This window comes from Balaenoptera acutorostrata, chromosome 11, assembly GCF_949987535.1.
Source record: "Balaenoptera acutorostrata chromosome 11, mBalAcu1.1, whole genome shotgun sequence".
Classification (NCBI taxonomy): domain Eukaryota; kingdom Metazoa; phylum Chordata; class Mammalia; order Artiodactyla; family Balaenopteridae; genus Balaenoptera; species Balaenoptera acutorostrata.
Window position 1 is genome coordinate 10,223,760 of NC_080074.1, and position 17,921 is coordinate 10,241,680.

The 17,921-nt window shown below is 40.9% G+C and overlaps 1 protein-coding gene across 3 annotated transcripts; it reads left to right on the forward strand.

Annotated features, from left to right (window-relative positions):
* The first annotated feature begins 1,095 nt into the window (after positions 1-1,095).
* On the forward strand, positions 1,096-17,343 carry DDX17 (DEAD-box helicase 17). 3 transcript variants are annotated; one of them, XM_057555947.1, is made up of 14 exons: positions 1,351-1,482; positions 1,908-2,059; positions 5,321-5,471; positions 6,160-6,259; positions 6,878-7,011; positions 7,317-7,382; positions 8,797-8,938; positions 9,317-9,477; positions 9,569-9,741; positions 10,086-10,196; positions 10,329-10,390; positions 11,629-11,688; positions 15,664-15,906; positions 16,743-17,343. In XM_057555947.1, exons 5-14 carry the CDS (start codon positions 6,886-6,888, stop codon positions 17,246-17,248), a joined length of 1,650 nt encoding a protein of 549 aa, XP_057411930.1. In that variant the 5' UTR covers positions 1,351-1,482; positions 1,908-2,059; positions 5,321-5,471; positions 6,160-6,259; positions 6,878-6,885; the 3' UTR covers positions 17,249-17,343. The 3 variants fall into 3 exon arrangements, with proteins under 3 accessions (XP_007189119.1, XP_007189120.1, XP_057411930.1); XM_007189057.3 differs by lacking the exon at positions 1,908-2,059 and having other exon boundaries at positions 1,096-1,482; XM_007189058.3 differs by lacking the exon at positions 1,908-2,059 and having other exon boundaries at positions 1,097-1,482; positions 15,664-15,900.
* Positions 17,344-17,921: the final 578 nt, after the last annotated feature.

Here is a 17,921-nt window from a genome sequence, read left to right on the forward strand (position 1 = left end):
CCTCCCCCTTCACCCATCTGTAAAAATAAGAGACGATCAGCGAGCTGCTCTGCAAGGGCCCTAGCAGCTGACAATTCTGTGACGCTGCCTGGCCAAGCTTATGAGACTTTAAAGTGCAGCTAGAGAGAGAAGGAAGCAGGTAGAGAGAAGGAAGTCATCTTAGAAGGAATTGAGAGAGGAAGGCAGCCTAGCCTGGTTAAAAACATGTACTTATGCCTTCACCTTTTCAGGGTCTCAAGACCACCGCTTTTAAACCTTTTCGTCTCGGGAGGGCACTAGGGACCTGCCACAGGCCTCCTGAGGCAGCGCCATTTAATGGCGGCCAAGGGGCTTCAGCATCTACCTTAAGAGGGTCTCCAACCACATTTCCGTTCTTTGTTAGCTAACTGTGCTCAGTCGGGGACAGTATAAATATTCTGTTCAGAAAATGCACTCCAGTGTGAACCAAGCATAGCAAAGAGTGATCTAACTCAGCTGGGACGTCGGCGCCTGACCAACTCCCCTAAGAACCGACAAGGGACATCCATCATGGCCGCCAGCGACAGAGCAGCGAGAGGCAACTGATAGGAAATGGCGCCAGGGCGCGCGGCAGACTCACAAGGCCCAGGGCGGCGGGGCCAGATGGCTGGCAGGACCATCTTGGACAGCCAGCCAGGGACCCTGAAAACGCTCCTGGGCGTTTGGCACCTGGAGACCCTGAAACTTGACGCCTTCAATATGGAGGACAGTTATTGTCTCTGCAAAGCAACTTACACAAGCAGGCCCGGGTTCCGTCCCGTGTCGGAACCCGGCAAAATCCTCTATTCTCTAAGCAGAATGCGTTACGCACACTGCGCATCTTCGCAATAGTGGGCCGGCTAACGACGCAAAGAATGTTACGTCGCTCTCCCCCTCCCCTCCCTACCCCTAGTTCTGGTTCAGGTGGTGCGAGAACTCTACGCCCTATCCGTACTTTGTTTTTCTGCTACCGACCGCAAAGTGCGCCCGCCTCCGCAACTGACGTAAAATGCTTCCAAGAATACCCGTAGTACTCCGCGAAGCCCGCGGGCTATTCCGAGACGCTGTTTACGTATCGTCTCCGGCGTACGTAGCGTTAAGCTGGAGCAGTCTCAGCGCCGGCCGCCATTTTGTGCAGTCGCTGGGAAGGAAGGAGACGCCTAAACCGCGGCACTGCCGGGTTTGAGCGTAGCCAAACCTACCCACTGCTTCTGTAACCCCGATTCTCTGTGTTTTGCTCCCGTCTCCGACGAGAGAGGCGGCGACGGTGGCGTCTGCGACGGGAGACAGCGCGTCGGAGCGAGAAAGCGCCGCGCCTGCCGCCGCCCCAACAGCGGAGGCGCCGCCGCCATCGGTCGTCACTAGACCGGAGCCGCAGGCCCTCCCGAGCCCGGCCATCCGTGCCCCGCTCCCAGATCTCTATCCATTTGGGACCATGCGCGGAGGCGGCTTTGGGGACCGGGACCGGGATCGTGACCGTGGAGGGTAAGGGGGGAGGAGGAGAGGAAAGGCCTTGTGTGCACGCGGGGCGGGGAGGAGGTTGCTTCCTGAGGAGACCGCAGCCTGCGGTCGAGCGGAAGACTTTAGAGCTGACTGCGAGCGTAGGAGCGACGCTCCCGACTGTGGGAGGCGAGGCGACCCGGGACGTAATACCGGTTTAGAGCGCGGGCCTCTGGGTGGGCCTGGGCCCCCGGGTCACTAGTGACCCGGCATGGGGGGCGGCGGCGGCTTGGCGACGCCCCAGCCCCTGCTTGCGGACGGTCGTCGTGGCGCGGCGCGGCGCGGCCCGGCCTCAGCCCCGCGGGGAGCAGGAGGGGAGGCCTGGCTGCTGCCGCCAACTCAGCCCGGGCCTCCTTCGTTTCCCGGCTTTCGAGCCCGGCCGATTTGAGCAAGTCATTTGATCTCTCCAGGCCTAGTGTTCATCCGTGAAACTCGGATGTTCTTGCTGAGAGAAGAGGATGAGGTCTCCGAGTTCAGCCTGGGAAAATCTTTTACGCGAAATGGCTTCCCTGTTCATGGAACTGGAAACCTGGCTTGAAACTAGAGACTAAGAGGCTGACTGGTAGTCTTTAAAATATTTAAAAATTACCTTTAGTCGTATTTTAAAATAATTCGATGGAAGCACATTGGAATGCAAAGCGATGGGATTACTTGCCCTCTAAATGGTCGTTTGAGGGGAGGGAGTTTTGGGTTTGGTCGTTATTACAGGGTTGTTTTTTTTTTAATGTTTCAGTCTTTTTTTTTCTTTCTTTTTTTCCTTCTCTAATTGGACTGAAGCATTAACTTCTCGGCCTAGCTTGAAAATTTTTGATGTTGTAATGCCACGGTTATTGGGTTGGAAGTTAACAGGATTAAACCTGGAGTCCTCCCAGATACTGAGATTCAAGTCTTAATGTGTCCCCGCCTACACCGTTAAAGGAAAAAGTTGCTTTAGAGATCCGTGTTGACTTAATGCTGTTTACTTTTTTGTAATAAAAGTTTTATCTATGGATAAAAAGTTTATGTGACGCCACTTTTTAATATATATATGAGTGTGTGTGACCTTGGGCAAGATCCTGAACCTTTGTGAGCCGATTTTCTCATCTGAAAATGGGGATAGTAATTGCCTTTGCATTGTTCTCCAGAATTGAGATACTGTGTATAATTGTCTCTCTGTAGTAGGTATTCTGTTAATGCTGTTTTCTCAACCATTTTTGTCTTGTGGTTCAGATACACAAGTACCAGACCTTGTAGTCACAAGCTCCTCAATTATCTCGTAATTTACTAACTAAAAAGGATTGCTTTGAGTTATACCTTGTTATGAAGGAAAATATTTGATTTTAGCATTAAATTCAGAGGGCTGTAAGTGGAATGTTTGCTTAGTGTTTCACAGTATAGCTAAATTTAGAAGTGAATTTCAGTGCAACCACTTAGGAAAAAGAACTTAATGTTACCTAGTAAAATGAAGATGACCCAGAATTCCTCTCTTAAGCTTTATACCCTAGACTCTTAGGCCTACAGAAACCCTGTACACATACCCCGGTATCCATGTTTATAACAGTGTTGTTCATGACAGTATTAGGAGCAGCTCAAATGTCTGGATAAATTCGTACAATAGACTGCAGTACAGCAGTGAAAAAGAAAAACTTGCATCAACATGGATGATTCACAAATATAATGTTAAGTAAAACAAGTTAAATGCTAGAAGAATAACATAAGGACACTAACAAATATGGCAAGACCAATAACGCAATGGTTAAAATTCGAGGTACTAGTTATGATGGGGATTGTAAACTTGAAATAGGCACATGGAGGCTACCAAGGTACTGATAATGGTTGTTTTTTTACCGTGGGTGTTTGGTTTAATATCTTACTGTATATATGCTTTAATAATAAAAGTTCCTTATTTGAAAAGAGGAAAAAGTGAATTACTGATCCATTCTTAGTTTACCCCACCCATATTGACTCTTAAGTATCAGATGACATTAAAAAAAAAAGACTTTAGAAATAATTCATTTCAAACAAAATGGCACTCTTTAATAAGGTCTACTCCCTAATTCTACCTTTACTATGAAATTTCCTGTGTTATTTGAATTGCTGCTGTTTGTTCTGAACTGAACAGCTGAAATGGATTATTGTTTTGAAAGGGGAATGAGTGAGGTAGTGTACGTACACGGACAGTACAGATGTGCATTGTGCATTTAAACTAGCTTGATTTTGCATGTTAACGTACAAATCTTCGAAACTGGTATTTATTGCAAAGCCAAATTAAACTTAATACTCGGTAAAAACATTAAATGAGCAGCATGGTATGCAGGGGGTTAGGATATGTGCATCTTTAAATGGTGGTACAAATATACTCAAATTCTACAAGAGAAAGGCTCAAGTTCTATTCTAGGTCATTATTTTAAGGTCTGGGTAGCACTGGAATGCAACAGCAGCAGCACTGAAATGGCATCTTCTAGGAATCACATAAATTTATATAATTAGGGAGCCAATCTCTGAAAATCGGTCTTGGGTCATTTTTATTCTTTGCAAGACTGACAATCTAATGACTTGGCTTTTTTATTTGTAGAGTACCTTATTTAAAATTGTGTTAGTTGCTTCACTTGCAAGTGAGGGGGGAGGGGTCAATCCATGTAGTTTTAGGTCTGTTCAGTCTTAAGCCTGAGGGCATATTGAAGGTGTCATAGATATTGATCAACAGTAGTATAAATGGAATCAGCCAAGTTCTGCCTTTTGAATGTAAATATTTAATAGTCCCAGTAAAATTTCCAACCATCAATCTTTGTGTGTATTTAGAGAAATGTATAGCTGGGTCTTTAAGCCAAAGAATTTGAAGAGCACTTTGAATTCCAGGAAATTGAGGCCCTTTAGGATAGTTAGTACATGTTTAAGTGGAACCACTTGCAAGATGATATTAGGAATGAGAGTGGAAAAGAATTAAATTCAGTGTATTTTCAGGAGTAAGGAAATGGGATGAAAACATACTGTATATTATTTGTCCATCAGACAACGCCCTGCACTTTAATAGGTTGAAATACAGAAATGAAGACCATCTTAGTGTTGGGATACTTCTAGGAAAAGTAGAACGTATCAAGTTCGGCTAATGGCCGTTATTTGTATTCCAGTTGAACTTGTCTGTTGTGAAAGACAGATAAAACAAAAAGATTGATTTTTAAATAGAGATTTAAAGACCTTAAATAAGCCTTCTTAATGGTTCTTCTAGCAAATTTATAGTTAATAGTACTATTTGCCTGTGAACAGAAAGGAGAAAGAAGATAAAGGTGGAGATAAAGTGGAAGGAAAGATCATAAATTTTTGCCCTGGCTATTCGTTAGCATAAACTAAGGGTGAAGACTAGCCTACCAGTCTTTTAGGGGTCCTAGTAGTTTTCCTTAGCAGATGAGCAGGCGAAAGGAGTGCTCATCACAGTATGAAGGGGTAAGGGGTTCAAGAAGCCGTTCCAAGTACGGAGCCACTTGAACTGTTTTTCTTCCTGTCCACAATTTTGCCCTAATTTAAACTTTTATGTCCTCACCTACATTTCAGAATATTACATAAGAGTAGAGACTTCTATTCACTTTAGTATCTCTAGCACCACTTAAAACAGTACGTGGTACGTAGTTGGTACCCAGTAACTGTTTGTTGAATGAATACAATTAGGCCAGCTTGTACTGAGTGTTTACTATGCCAGATACTGTTTTAAGCACTTTACACGTAAATATTTTTTTGGAGGGGGGTTGGTAGTATCTTAAGAGTCCCATCTTTTTACATGTTTTTATGGCACCTAAGGTATTTTGCTTTAAAAACACTAAAAAGCTAAAAATGTTGGTGTTTCTAGATTTGGAGCAAGAGGTGGTGGTGGCCTTCCCCCAAAGAAGTTTGGTAATCCTGGGGAACGTTTACGTAAAAAGAAGTGGGATTTGAGTGAGCTCCCCAAGTTTGAGAAGAATTTTTATGTTGAACATCCAGAAGTGGCAAGGCTGACTCCGGTAAGTTTGGGGGGTTTCATTTATTTACTTTTTTTTCATATACAGTAATGAAGCAAGTAGGTACGTTAGCCAGAGTATACTCATATACAGCCGTTGCTGTTATATGTTTTAGTCTAGTGTGGTGACACTTTCCTTGGTTCTTGTTAGGATTGCTGATACAAGAGAAACCAGTAATACCTAATGTATTACTTGGTTCTCATTTGTTGGTTATATTTTCCAACCAATTTGTTACGTGATTTTAGCTGTATATGAGGTGTCATGTCTTTCCATCTATGAAGTAAATTAAAAATTTAAACATGGGCTTTTACTCCTGTTTGTATTTTTAACCTCATGATTATTTTGGACTCTACGCATGACATGGTAACTTGTTCAGAAGTAAGTGTAAGGAAAGAGCACTTGGTCCTAAGTTCCACATTTTCTCCCTCTTCCTACTTCTGGCCTTGGGCAATTTGCTGATCTTTCTGAGTAACTGTTTTCTCATGTGGAAAATGAACGGTTGCTAACCTGCTTCATTGACTCAGAGTTGGATGAAGCTGAACACATATGAAAGCACTATAAGAAGTGTTATACATATTTTCCATTGTAATTGTGGATTTGATGATAATTGTTCTGCTGTATTGGAACATAAAGTTTTGCAAGTTTAGAATAACTTGTGTACTGATTTGTCTTACTTTGTTGTCTTACATAGTATGAGGTTGATGAACTACGCCGAAAGAAAGAGATTACAGTAAGAGGAGGCGATGTTTGTCCGAAACCTGTGTTTGCCTTCCATCATGCTAACTTCCCACGTAAGTGTTTTTCAATCCAGTATCTTAATTGTTAATTTAGCTTGAACGGTCAGTGTGGTCATAGGTTATTTAAAGGTTTTGACCCAGGCTCAGGATTTTGTTGAAAAGACAAGTAGAAACCTTTCACAAAGGTTTTTGGAGGTTTTTGTTTGTGTGTGTGTTTGTGGTTTTTGGTTTTTGTTTTATTCTTAATGCTCATGTGTTCTCTGCTTAGAACTTTTTAGGGTTTTTTGCTTTTTTTCCCCATCTTTCCCTGGGGTTTTGCCTCTACCTTTTAGAAAACAGCAAAATGAAATTGCTTTCTAGCTGGTTAAAATTTGAATTAGATAAACAATAAGTGACTACCATGTACCATGGTAGTCATTACCATGTTAAATACTTCAGAGCAGTGGTTTTCAAGTTTTCGAGGATAAGGGTAGATGGCTGTGGCAGTAGCCTTCTTGAGAAGTAGTAATTATAATTAGCAGATCAAAGATTCAGTACTGAAGAAAAAAACAGTACTAGGAGAGATGTAAAGCTGGGTAAATCTTGCCTTCAATGAGCTTAACAGTTTTTAAAATTTCTTTTGGCTGTGGGTCCTTAGTTTTACTTAAAGTAGTAATATCGATTTTCATACAGAATACGTAATGGATGTGTTGATGGATCAGCACTTCACAGAACCAACTCCAATTCAGTGCCAGGGATTTCCCTTGGCTCTTAGTGGCCGGGATATGGTGGGCATTGCTCAGACTGGCTCTGGGAAGACATTGGCGGTATGTACCAGCAAGGGAAGATTTTTAATATTGTGGTAACTTATTTTGCTATTGTAAATACTCCATATGTTCTCAATTCTTGAAATTCTAATTCAGATAGGGATAATATTTCAGCTTTTTTAGCTATCTGAAATGTGTGGAAGTATTTTATGTTCAAATATACATTGCACATATGTGTAACAGTTGTGAGTTCTGTTTTCCCTTTCCTAGTTACTTAGGCGTTATCAATTACTGTGATAATTTAGAACAATTAATATAATGGCTTAGTTTTGGTATAACACTGTCCTTCTTTCCCCCCACCCCAGTATTTGCTGCCTGCTATTGTTCATATTAACCACCAGCCTTACTTGGAAAGAGGAGATGGCCCAATTGTAAGTGTGTTTCAGTTTGTTTACACTTCTAAGAATGACTACAACTTAATGATTATTGTGTTTCAGGCACTGTGCTTTACATATGTTCTCAGATTTCATTCTCAACCCTACCTTCCATATCTGGAAGAGAGAGTATGTCTATCTGACTGATAAATTTTAGACACAATGCAATTAAATGACTTGCCCAGGGTCATATAGGAATTAAATAGCTGCGCTTGAATTTGAACCACTCTTACTTTTAACCATTATGCCCATTGCCTTCAAATAGAGGCATTTACTCTGCATTAAATTCAAGTGCGATTCTTAATTGCTCATTGATGCTATGGGGGATAAAAAAGTATGAAATGAGATCCTTGCCCTGTGTCTGAGTCGGGTTTGGGATGTATATTCTTTATGGTTAAGTGATGCGTCTGTAAATGTTATAGAGCAGCATGATTTTCTTCTTTGGTCATTTTCATTTATGCTATTTACTGTAAGATTTCAGTAGTGGTCTTCAAACATTTTGAATGTACATTCTTAACTTTTTTTTTAATAGAGCTTGCACTCACTGTATATGTTTATGAATACATTATTATAGTATGTCTCAATGTATTCACAACAAGAAATAATGCATTACCTTTCATTAACATAATATGTAATGTATTCCATATGGCTAATAGAGTTGGCTTTATTGTCATTAGTTAATGTCTAATGGATCAGTACACCGAGTGAGAGTCATTGTTAACAGTATATATGATACCTGTTTCAAAGTGTCTTAATTTTGTATTTTTTGGCCAACTTCTTTCACGTTGTGTATAAGTCATCCTTGTTTTTGCCTAATGTGCCTGGCTAAGAGCTTAAACTAGATGTCAGAAAAGTGTCAGCTTTGCTCATTTCCTGTTCATCTGTTTCTAATTTTTTTTTTCTTTAATTGGGATACAGTTGATTTACAATGCTGTGTTAGTTTCTACTGTACAGCAAAGTGGAGTTCCCTGTGCTATACAGCAGTTTCTCATTAGTTATCTATTTTATACATATTAGTGTATATAAGTCAATCCCAATCTCCCAATTTGTTTCTAATATTTAATCCATGGTTTTGCAGGAATATTTTGTAGCTACTTACTCATTCTGTAAGTTGTTTAGTTAAAACTAGGTAATACAGTCTGTAAATCTACTTACATAGCACACATAACGGTAATGAATCATGTGTCAAAAGTCAACCATCATACCACATGCCAAGTATTAGTTCTCATAATTTTTGCCACACTCCAATGCACTGTCTTATACCCCCTGCCTTCCCAACTCCCCACCCCATCACATACTTTGAAAGTACCAAATTACACAATAGAGAATTAAATAACCTTTTTGTACTTTTTTTTTCCTCCTTAAACTTGGGATAGGTGTCTCAAGTGATTTGTTTGTTTGTTTGTTTTAGTGTCTAGTTCTGGCTCCTACCAGAGAGCTTGCCCAGCAGGTACAGCAGGTGGCTGATGACTATGGCAAATGTTCTAGATTGAAGAGCACTTGCATTTATGGAGGTGCTCCTAAAGGTCCCCAGATTCGAGACTTGGAGAGAGGTAATTTAAAAAATTAGTGTTTTAAGAATTACTAGTTTCTCTCATTTTACCAATTTCTGTAAATGAAATTGAAGAAGAAAATAGTGGATTCTGGTGGGGGGGGGAGATCAGTATTTTAGCAGCTTAGAAATTCTCAAATATGGTTAAAATGCTATTTTAGGGAAGTTCAGTGTGACTGGAGACTTAAACTTTGTCGAGGTTTGGATGATTATACATAAATTTTTGTTATATCATGCTTTTCCAGGCACTGTGTTAAAATTTAGTTCGTGCTCTGCAGCACTGAGTACAACCACCAGAGTTGGTGCTTCTTAGTTTGCTGAGGCTTGAACAGTGTATAAAGAATTCTTAGTTGGATAGATCTTTGGTTTTGTTTTACAGGTGTCGAGATCTGTATAGCTACTCCTGGACGCCTGATAGATTTCCTGGAGTCAGGAAAGACAAATCTTCGCCGATGTACTTACCTTGTACTGGATGAGGCTGACAGAATGCTTGATATGGGCTTTGAACCCCAGATTCGTAAAATTGTTGACCAAATCAGGGTGTGTAAAGCTGATAATTCGTTGTCTTATACCCTTTGCCTGTAGTAGTTACTTAATCTAAAAGAAAGCCTTTCCTTTCCTTTCTGGATAGCCTGATAGGCAGACATTAATGTGGAGTGCAACCTGGCCAAAAGAAGTAAGACAGCTTGCAGAGGATTTCCTTCGTGATTACACCCAGATTAACGTAGGCAATCTGGAGTTGAGTGCCAACCACAACATCCTCCAGATTGTGGACGTCTGCATGGAAAGTGAAAAAGACCACAAGTATGAAAGATTTCACTGTTTTGATGATGCTGATAAACCTTTCCTAATAATCCTCCAAAACTAAAGTGTTATAGAAGCCAGTATTTTTTAGGCTTGGAAACATTAAAAGCATTGCTAGCTTTCCAACAGTCCATTCTTTATATTATTCATCAGAGCTTGTGGTTAAAGGCAAGGATTCTGGATCCTTGGATTTGAATCCCAGTTCTGATAATTACCAGCTGTAGAGAAAGTAATTTGAAAAGAAAGTACTAAAGCTTTGGAGGGTTGATAATGCAAACATAGCTTCTGCGTGATGTGTAGGGGGGTCTTCTCTGGATGACTGAATTGTTTGGTCTTGTTCTCAGGTTGATCCAACTCATGGAGGAAATAATGGCTGAAAAGGAAAATAAGACAATAATATTTGTAGAGACGAAAAGACGCTGTGATGACCTCACTCGAAGGATGCGCAGAGATGGGTGAGTGCAGCACTGAGGTAATTAATTTGCCTCAGATTTTATAGTTCAGTAGGAATTTCTAAATTGGTGTTGTGAATGTTGTATAATGCTTCAACAATGCCTAACATGTACTTTGCTCTTTTCTTCTGACAGTTGGCCAGCTATGTGTATCCATGGAGACAAGAGTCAACCAGAAAGAGATTGGGTACTTAATGGTGAGTTCAAAACTAAGCATTGTCCTTATACTCTGTTTCAGGGATTGGCAAACTTTCTGTAAAGAGCCAGGTAGTAAATATTTTCGGCTTTGCAGACTGTATAGTGCTTTGTGTCACAACTGTTCAACTCTGCTGTTGTAGCACAAAAATGGCCATAGACATTATGTAAAGAGACAGCCTGACTGTGTTCCAACAAAACTTTATTTGCAAAAATAGGCATTGTACCAGATTTGACCCAAAGACCAGGGTTTGCCTAGCTCTGCTCTAGTTAATTGAATATTGGGGGCATTTTTGTCATCTCCACCATACTTCAAGGTCATTAATTCTGGCTCTTTACACCACTTTTTCACCACTTAGACCACCCTTTCTTTATCTAATGAGTTCTTGTCTTTATAGATATGTACACCAGCCCGGAAACTCCCCACATCCCATACTTGTGGGATTTTAATGGAGGCTTCATCACATTAACTCAGTCTCCCTCTCCTCTCTCCTCTCCTCTCCTCTCCGGGAGTGGGGCTCAAAGTGCCAAGCTTCTCTGATCATGGCTTGGTCTTTCTGGTGAACAACCTCCATCCAGGAGCTATTCTGGAGCCCATCAAGTGTCTTTTCACTAGAACAAAGATTCCTGTCTTGTTCTTGTTCTTGTTTAAGAACTCTTGTTCAGGGACCAGGGTCAAAGACTTAAGTATTAGAATAAAAGATTCTCCTAGCATCCCTGTTTTACAAGGGTTTTAGGAGCTCTGTGCCAGGAACTGAGAGCAGAGACCAGTATATATATTCTGTTATTTCACAGGGCAAAGTTAATGGTTTCTCCTTTCATTCCACATCTTTTAAACTTCCTCCCTTTCCATACCCCCTCCCCCACTCCCACTTTTGGTTTTGTTTTATTTGGGAGACAATTTGCTGTCATAATTTAAGGGAAGAAAATTTCCAGCTCATGTTAATTTTGTTACACATTGCCATACAATTTTAATGGTACTTCATTATTAGAGGTAAATTTTTTGATCTGTTGCTCCTCTGCTATAAAGGTGAGTATAATAAATATTTTCAAAAGAATTACTATTATCTTTAAATTTAAAAGAGCTTGGCGTGTTCTTACACCATTACTTGAAGTTTTAATATGATAGGGTAAGAAGGCCAGATAGCTGGGAATGTTTATTTGGTCATTTTTTAAGATATATCACGATGTAACCTTAATTTTATAACTTGGCTTTCGTGGTATTATCCTTGTTTTTCAGAGTTCCGTTCTGGAAAGGCTCCCATTCTCATTGCCACAGATGTAGCCTCCCGTGGGCTAGGTTTGTATAGATAGGTGTCTCTGTCAATGGTATCTGTATCTTTCGGTTAAAAGATTTGCTTGTCTTTTCACATTAGAGTTGCATATACATGTGTTTAGTTAAATATTTAAAAGAGAAGAATTACATACAAAGTCCGTGATTCCCCTCCCCCCCCATGATTTTTTTTTTAACCTTGGTGGGTTTTTTTGTTTGTTTTGGGGGGTTTTTTTCCTTTTATTTTCAAAGTCTCTTCCTGCTCCTAACAAACAGGCTTTGGTCTGCAGCAAGGCCTAGGCATGACTATTTAAACCGTTAGAGGGAGAGGAGACATTCATTTGCACAGCTCAACTTCTTCCTGGTTTTATTCTATATTCTGGGTGAATAAAATGAGCCCAATTGAACCTAGCTATTAGAAGCTAGTTTCTTCAGTTATTTTTTTCCCTCTACCAATCTATCTGCGGATGTCCAGTTCCATAAATGCTAATATATTCTTGGGATTTAGTAAATCTATAGATATGATATCTTTCAGCAATTAAATCTGCGTTGCCCAATTTAATTTACTGAAGTAAAACTATCATGAGCACTCAGTTATCCCCTCCTCCCACCCATACTCATATCATCGATGCGCTGTCTTCCAATTTAAGAACTTAATTTGAAGCTGATGTTCTGGAGTTTTCAATCCATTACGAGTTAAGGTATACAGAGATATTTTGTGCCCATTATTCTGAGCAAAACAGGTGTAACTCAAAACTTGTATTTTAAAAAATGATAGAGTATTTCTGTCACAAAGATATTTTTAAATTATTGACAGCTACTAATTTCTTGCCCAGGAAGGCGAGAAGCACCATATTCCCTTATGATATTCAACATAAAGAGAGCAAGTATTCAAACTGGAATACAAAAGTAATGAAGGCTTTTTAAACATTGCACTCATCATTCCCTCCTTCAGAGGTGGTGACTTGCAGCCATGACTGAAAAATTGTCTCTGCCCTCTGAGGTCATGTCTGGATCTGTGCGGTTAGAACTTGGACCTGTTGGGAGAAGAGGCTGAGGCCTGAAAGCAGTTTACATAAAAGCTTTCAGTGATGGTGGTTTTTAAACAGGCTTGCTATGTGCTGGTAGCTTCTTTGTGCATCTTGCCTAGACAATTTAAAATATTTGTTCCATGTCCCCCTGCATTTCTAAACCAAATCAATTGGCTGCCATTAGAATAACTTAGACTCTTCGTCCCACCCCCACTCATCCAAGAGAGGGGAGAGGGAAGGTATCTGAGTCTGTTTCTTGTTACTCAACATCAGTGCTTGTTTTGGGCCCCTTTGTTTGCTGCCTTGTAAAAAAATCAAAAGGAAGGGGAAAACCCACCAAAATGGCAGAATGCTGACCAAGGTCCTACAAGATCCTGGAAAGTGAAGGCTTCTACCTCATTAGACAGGGGTGCAATTTTCAGCTGAGTCACCAGGCCTTTTTTCACTTCCTGTCGAGCGATGGCCTCTTAAATGTTCCCTTCAGGTAAGTTCTTCGATTCCCATAATTTTATAATAGTCATCCTCCGGAAACCACTATTTATTCCCTTTCCAGTGGGATATTTTTTATTTTTCCTTTTTTTGTTTAAACTACACACTGTTAAACTAAAAGTATTGAATTTATTTTGTTTTGTTTTTTAACAGAAGCTTTGATAGCAGCTGCAGATCACTCAGTACATGGCCGAGGCAAATCTACATTGGCCCGAAGCAGCTCTAGATGAGCCTATTGGCTAGTCTCAGCCCCTCCCAATTAGTGATTGGAGATTCAGGCCATGTCATAGGGCTTGTCAGACAAAAAGTTCTTACCCTGGGCAGCTGGCCAAAACGTTAACTTTTTGATTTCTTACCCTGCAACAGCATCTTCTCTAAAGACACCAAGGTAATATTGTGACAGTGCACAAATAACATCAGGGCAGGCTAGACTAGACTGGAGAGAAACAAGTTCTGCGCTTGCTCTTATGTGCCCTCAGCCAGCTATATCTGTGCACACACAAGCCACCTTTCTAGTATGAAGAACTTGCACCATGTCTGCCCCCTATTGAACCCTTCCAGAAGTATTCCCAAGTGTTGATAGCTGAACTGTTGACTCCAGTCCCCAGTGCTTTCTGCTAGGAAAGCACACATCTGTGCATCCAGCGCAATAATTCAACCTGCTCTGCTGCCCGTGGTCATACACAGTGGGAGTGAGTAAGGAGCATTATCCTAGCCCTGAAGATGTGGTCATGGAGCGTAATTCCCCATTCCCCCCATCTCACATCCATCCTGGCCCTGTAAATTTTTGTTTTCCCTTTGTTACGTCAACGACCCTAGCCGGAGACTCACGCTGCCCCCTGTGATAAGTGCCTTCTCGTCTTTCTGGTGTGATTTCAGGACTTTAGGGGTCAGTAAAGACTGAGGAGCCTTTATTGTAATAAGAAACAGACATAATGCCCCTTTCTTCACAGGCCCTTTAACAACAGCTGAATTTTTTTTTTTTTTAAATCATCTCCCCTTTCCCCCTGAAATTAATCCAGTCTGGGCAATAGATGCAGTCTGACCCTTTGGATGTAACTTACATTTTTTTTATTAATTATTTTTTTCTACAATCACCCCAATTATCCTTGGGGGAGGCGTTGGAGGACCTGAAATTTTTACCCGAACCCAGGTTCTCCGGCGCTTGGCAACCAAATGGGGCTACAGAGAAGCATCTAAGCCAGTTCACAGAGCGAGCGTGTGTGGGGACTTCTCACTGCCACGGACCCTTGATGCATGCTCCCCGCGCTCCAGTGGTCCCGTGTCAGAAGGCGGAGTTTTCGAAAGGAGGCCGCCAAAAATAAAAGGCAAAGAGACGGGATCGGCTGCAGCGGTTTCCCAAAGGAGGAGGGAGTGTGCATCGGTCTGGTAACAAACAGAGAATGTTTTTTAATTATTTATATCACAAAAATCTGTGTTTTATCTAGGATATTTTCTGAATATTCTTTGTAAAATGCAGATTTTTTCCACAAAACATTAGGATTCTTTGTTATATTCTTAAATTTGTTTGTTTAAGTAGGTAAAAATATACATTTAGCTGAAAGCATTACACTAACATTTACATACTTTAAGCTTTAGGAGGTTATTCAATCCAATTCCCAGCAGTGGACAGAACATTAAACTTGTGTCTCAAGGTTTCATGGTTTTTCCCACACTCTTTGGCTGTTTAATTTTCCAGGTTACATAGACAATCTGATAATTGAAGCAAGGACTGAGTTGAAGTAACCTTGAGTTGAGAAAAAAACCTCATTTGGCAGAGCTGGGCTTGGTAGTACAGTGAAATTTTAGTGTAATGTGCTCTTGTGGTAATTGAAAGAGGAAAGGTAATTTGGATATTTCTGCAAAGGAAAATAAGTGTGTATTTAACTTTGGCTCTGATCAGTTTTTTTTTTTAATATAAGCAAAAAAAATTTAAATATCTTAAGTCTCCATGAAAATGTAGTAATAAAGTACATGAAGTTTTTGTTGTTTTGTTTTTTTGTTTTTTTTTCTTTTCATTTTGCTCTGTGACTGGTTTAAAGGTAAGTTTGTTATATTACTGGTAGATTTTGCCAGGCTTCTCCCAACAGAGTAGAAGTGATTTGGCCTTGTAGCTTAAGGATGGTACCACCTTCTACATTTCCAGTTTTGAAAAGGATGGAACTGGAATTTGGTACAACTCCTGTCAGTATATTGGTTAAGATACAGAAGAGGCAGGAGTTTGGATGGTTGAATGAGATTTCCTTAGGATTTTACAGCTGATAAAGATGCCGCTTCCTCTGCATGTCCCAAGCATCATTAATCCTCTTTTACTCTGTTGGGATGAGTCTTTTTTTGTTCCTGTTCAGAGTGGTTACTAACTTAATCTTCTCTCCTCTTGCTGTCATCTGCATTCGTGCTTCCCACCTGTTGTTGGCATGTCCTTTACCTTCTCTTTCCCTGCCACATCAACCTACACACTGACTCATCGTTGGCTTTGAAGATGTGGAAGATGTCAAGTTTGTGATCAACTATGACTATCCAAACAGCTCAGAGGATTATGTGCACCGTATTGGCCGAACAGCCCGTAGCACCAACAAGGGCACCGCCTACACCTTCTTCACCCCAGGGAACCTAAAGCAGGCCAGAGAGTTGATCAAAGTGCTGGAAGAGGCTAATCAGGCTATCAATCCAAAACTGATGCAGCTGGTGGACCACAGAGGAGGCGGCGGAGGAGGGGGTAAGGGTAAGTCCTGGAGTTTTCCAGGTACTGCCAAGGTATCTTTTTTGTGTGTTCATTGTGTCTTGTTTTTTTAAGCCAGTGAAGGTTAATGTATGTTGCTTAATAATTTTTCATAATCTCTTCTAAGTAAGACAATATGAAGTTTGGGAGCCTGTCATAGCCTTAGTAGTATGTTAGGTTTTCGGTTTTCCATATGGAGAAATCAGTAATTTTATACCATTTCATGGTAGTAGAGACAGGCGTAGTTACTGGATCTGAATTTGACAGTTGCAAAATATAGTAGGATCTGGGTTTCCTGCCTACAAGTTTGATAGGTTTGATAGGATGTTTTCCCCCCACTTACTGTATGTTGGAGCTTTACATCAGAATTCCCTTCGAGGTTTTTAAAATGCAGTTTTTTTTTTTAAGTGGGTTTGGAATTGAACTAGAAACCTGAACTTTTTCCCTAAAACTTGTGAGATGATTCTGATGCAGTTAGGTCTGCAAAGCAACATTTGAGAACCAGTGTGCACTAGTAGAGGATCCCTTCGTGGTCGTATGAACTTAGCTGCATGCCTTTTTTTGTTTTTTACACCTTCCTTACCATTTTTCTTACATTTTTAAGAGTGTGTTTCTTGGTAATCCTCAAATAAAGAAAGGGCCTAAGAGGTGAGAAGTTGAATATCCTTTAATAATGTTTACCGTTCTTTTGAGTATAAAATGCTGATTTGGAAGCTGGCCTAGCGCTTAATTAAAGATCAAGAAAGAATATTGAATACTTTTGTACTGAGTAGCATTTTTACATGTGGTTATGTTTGGATCATATATGTAGCATTGAAAATTCCTTGTGTCCTCATCAGGAGGTCGTTCTCGATACCGGACCACTTCTTCAGCCAACAATCCCAATCTGATGTATCAGGATGAGTGTGACCGGAGGCTTCGAGGGGTCAAAGATGGTGGCCGGAGAGACTCTGCAAGCTATCGGGATCGTGGTGAAACCGATAGAGCCGGTTATGCTAACGGTAGTGGCTATGGAAGTCCAAATTCTGCCTTTGGAGCACAAGCAGGCCAATACACCTATGGTCAAGGCACCTATGGGGCAGCTGCTTATGGCACCAGTGGTTACACAGCCCAGGAATATGGTGCTGGCACTTACGGGGCCAGTAGCACCGCCTCAACTGGGAGAAGTTCACAGAGCTCTAGCCAGCAGTTTAGTGGGATGGGCCGGTCTGGGCAGCAGCCACAGCCACTGATGTCACAACAGTTTGCACAGCCTCCGGGAGCTACCAATATGATAGGTTACATGGGGCAGACTGCCTACCAGTACCCACCCCCTCCTCCTCCCCCTCCTCCTTCACGTAAATGAAGCCACTCAGGTGGTAGTGACTTGTGCAGACTTAACTACATTTAAAGGAACGCTATCTTTTCCTTTTTTTCTTCTTCCCTTTTTCTTTCTTTTTCTTTTTTAATTTTTTTCCCCAACCATTGTGATTTGTCTTTCATGCAGATTAGTTAGAATTCACTGCCAGGTTTTTTCTGCCTGCCAAAATGATCCAGTCTGTAATAACAGATTTTGTAAAAGTATATATATATGTATAGCCGACTAGAAGAGATTTTTTTCCCTCCAACTTCTTGCATGTTGAGGATGTTTGAGCTATTTTTCATCTTAAAAAGTAAGGTGTTAGGCCCTTTTGTGGGAGCCCATTTTTTGTTGTCCTGAGTTGGGGTGGGGGGGAGGGTAGAGGGTTGAATTCTGCAGAAGAAGACGGCATCTGTGCTTTAAATTGCTCTCGTTACTGGAATAGAAAACCAAGAGGGAGTTCCCTGCACATTTTCTGTAATGCTTTTTAATGTTTTTTCAAGCTGGAACAGGGTTCCTCAGGCCTGATGAGTTTTTAAGACAGTGCTTTGCCATTGTCATTTTGGCTGATTGCTTGTTAAGTGCATTTGACAGTATATTTAAAAATTCCTAATTGGCTTTGTCTCCCTTACACTCTGCCTTCCCCCTTCCCAATTACTGAAAAATAACCATTTTAGTT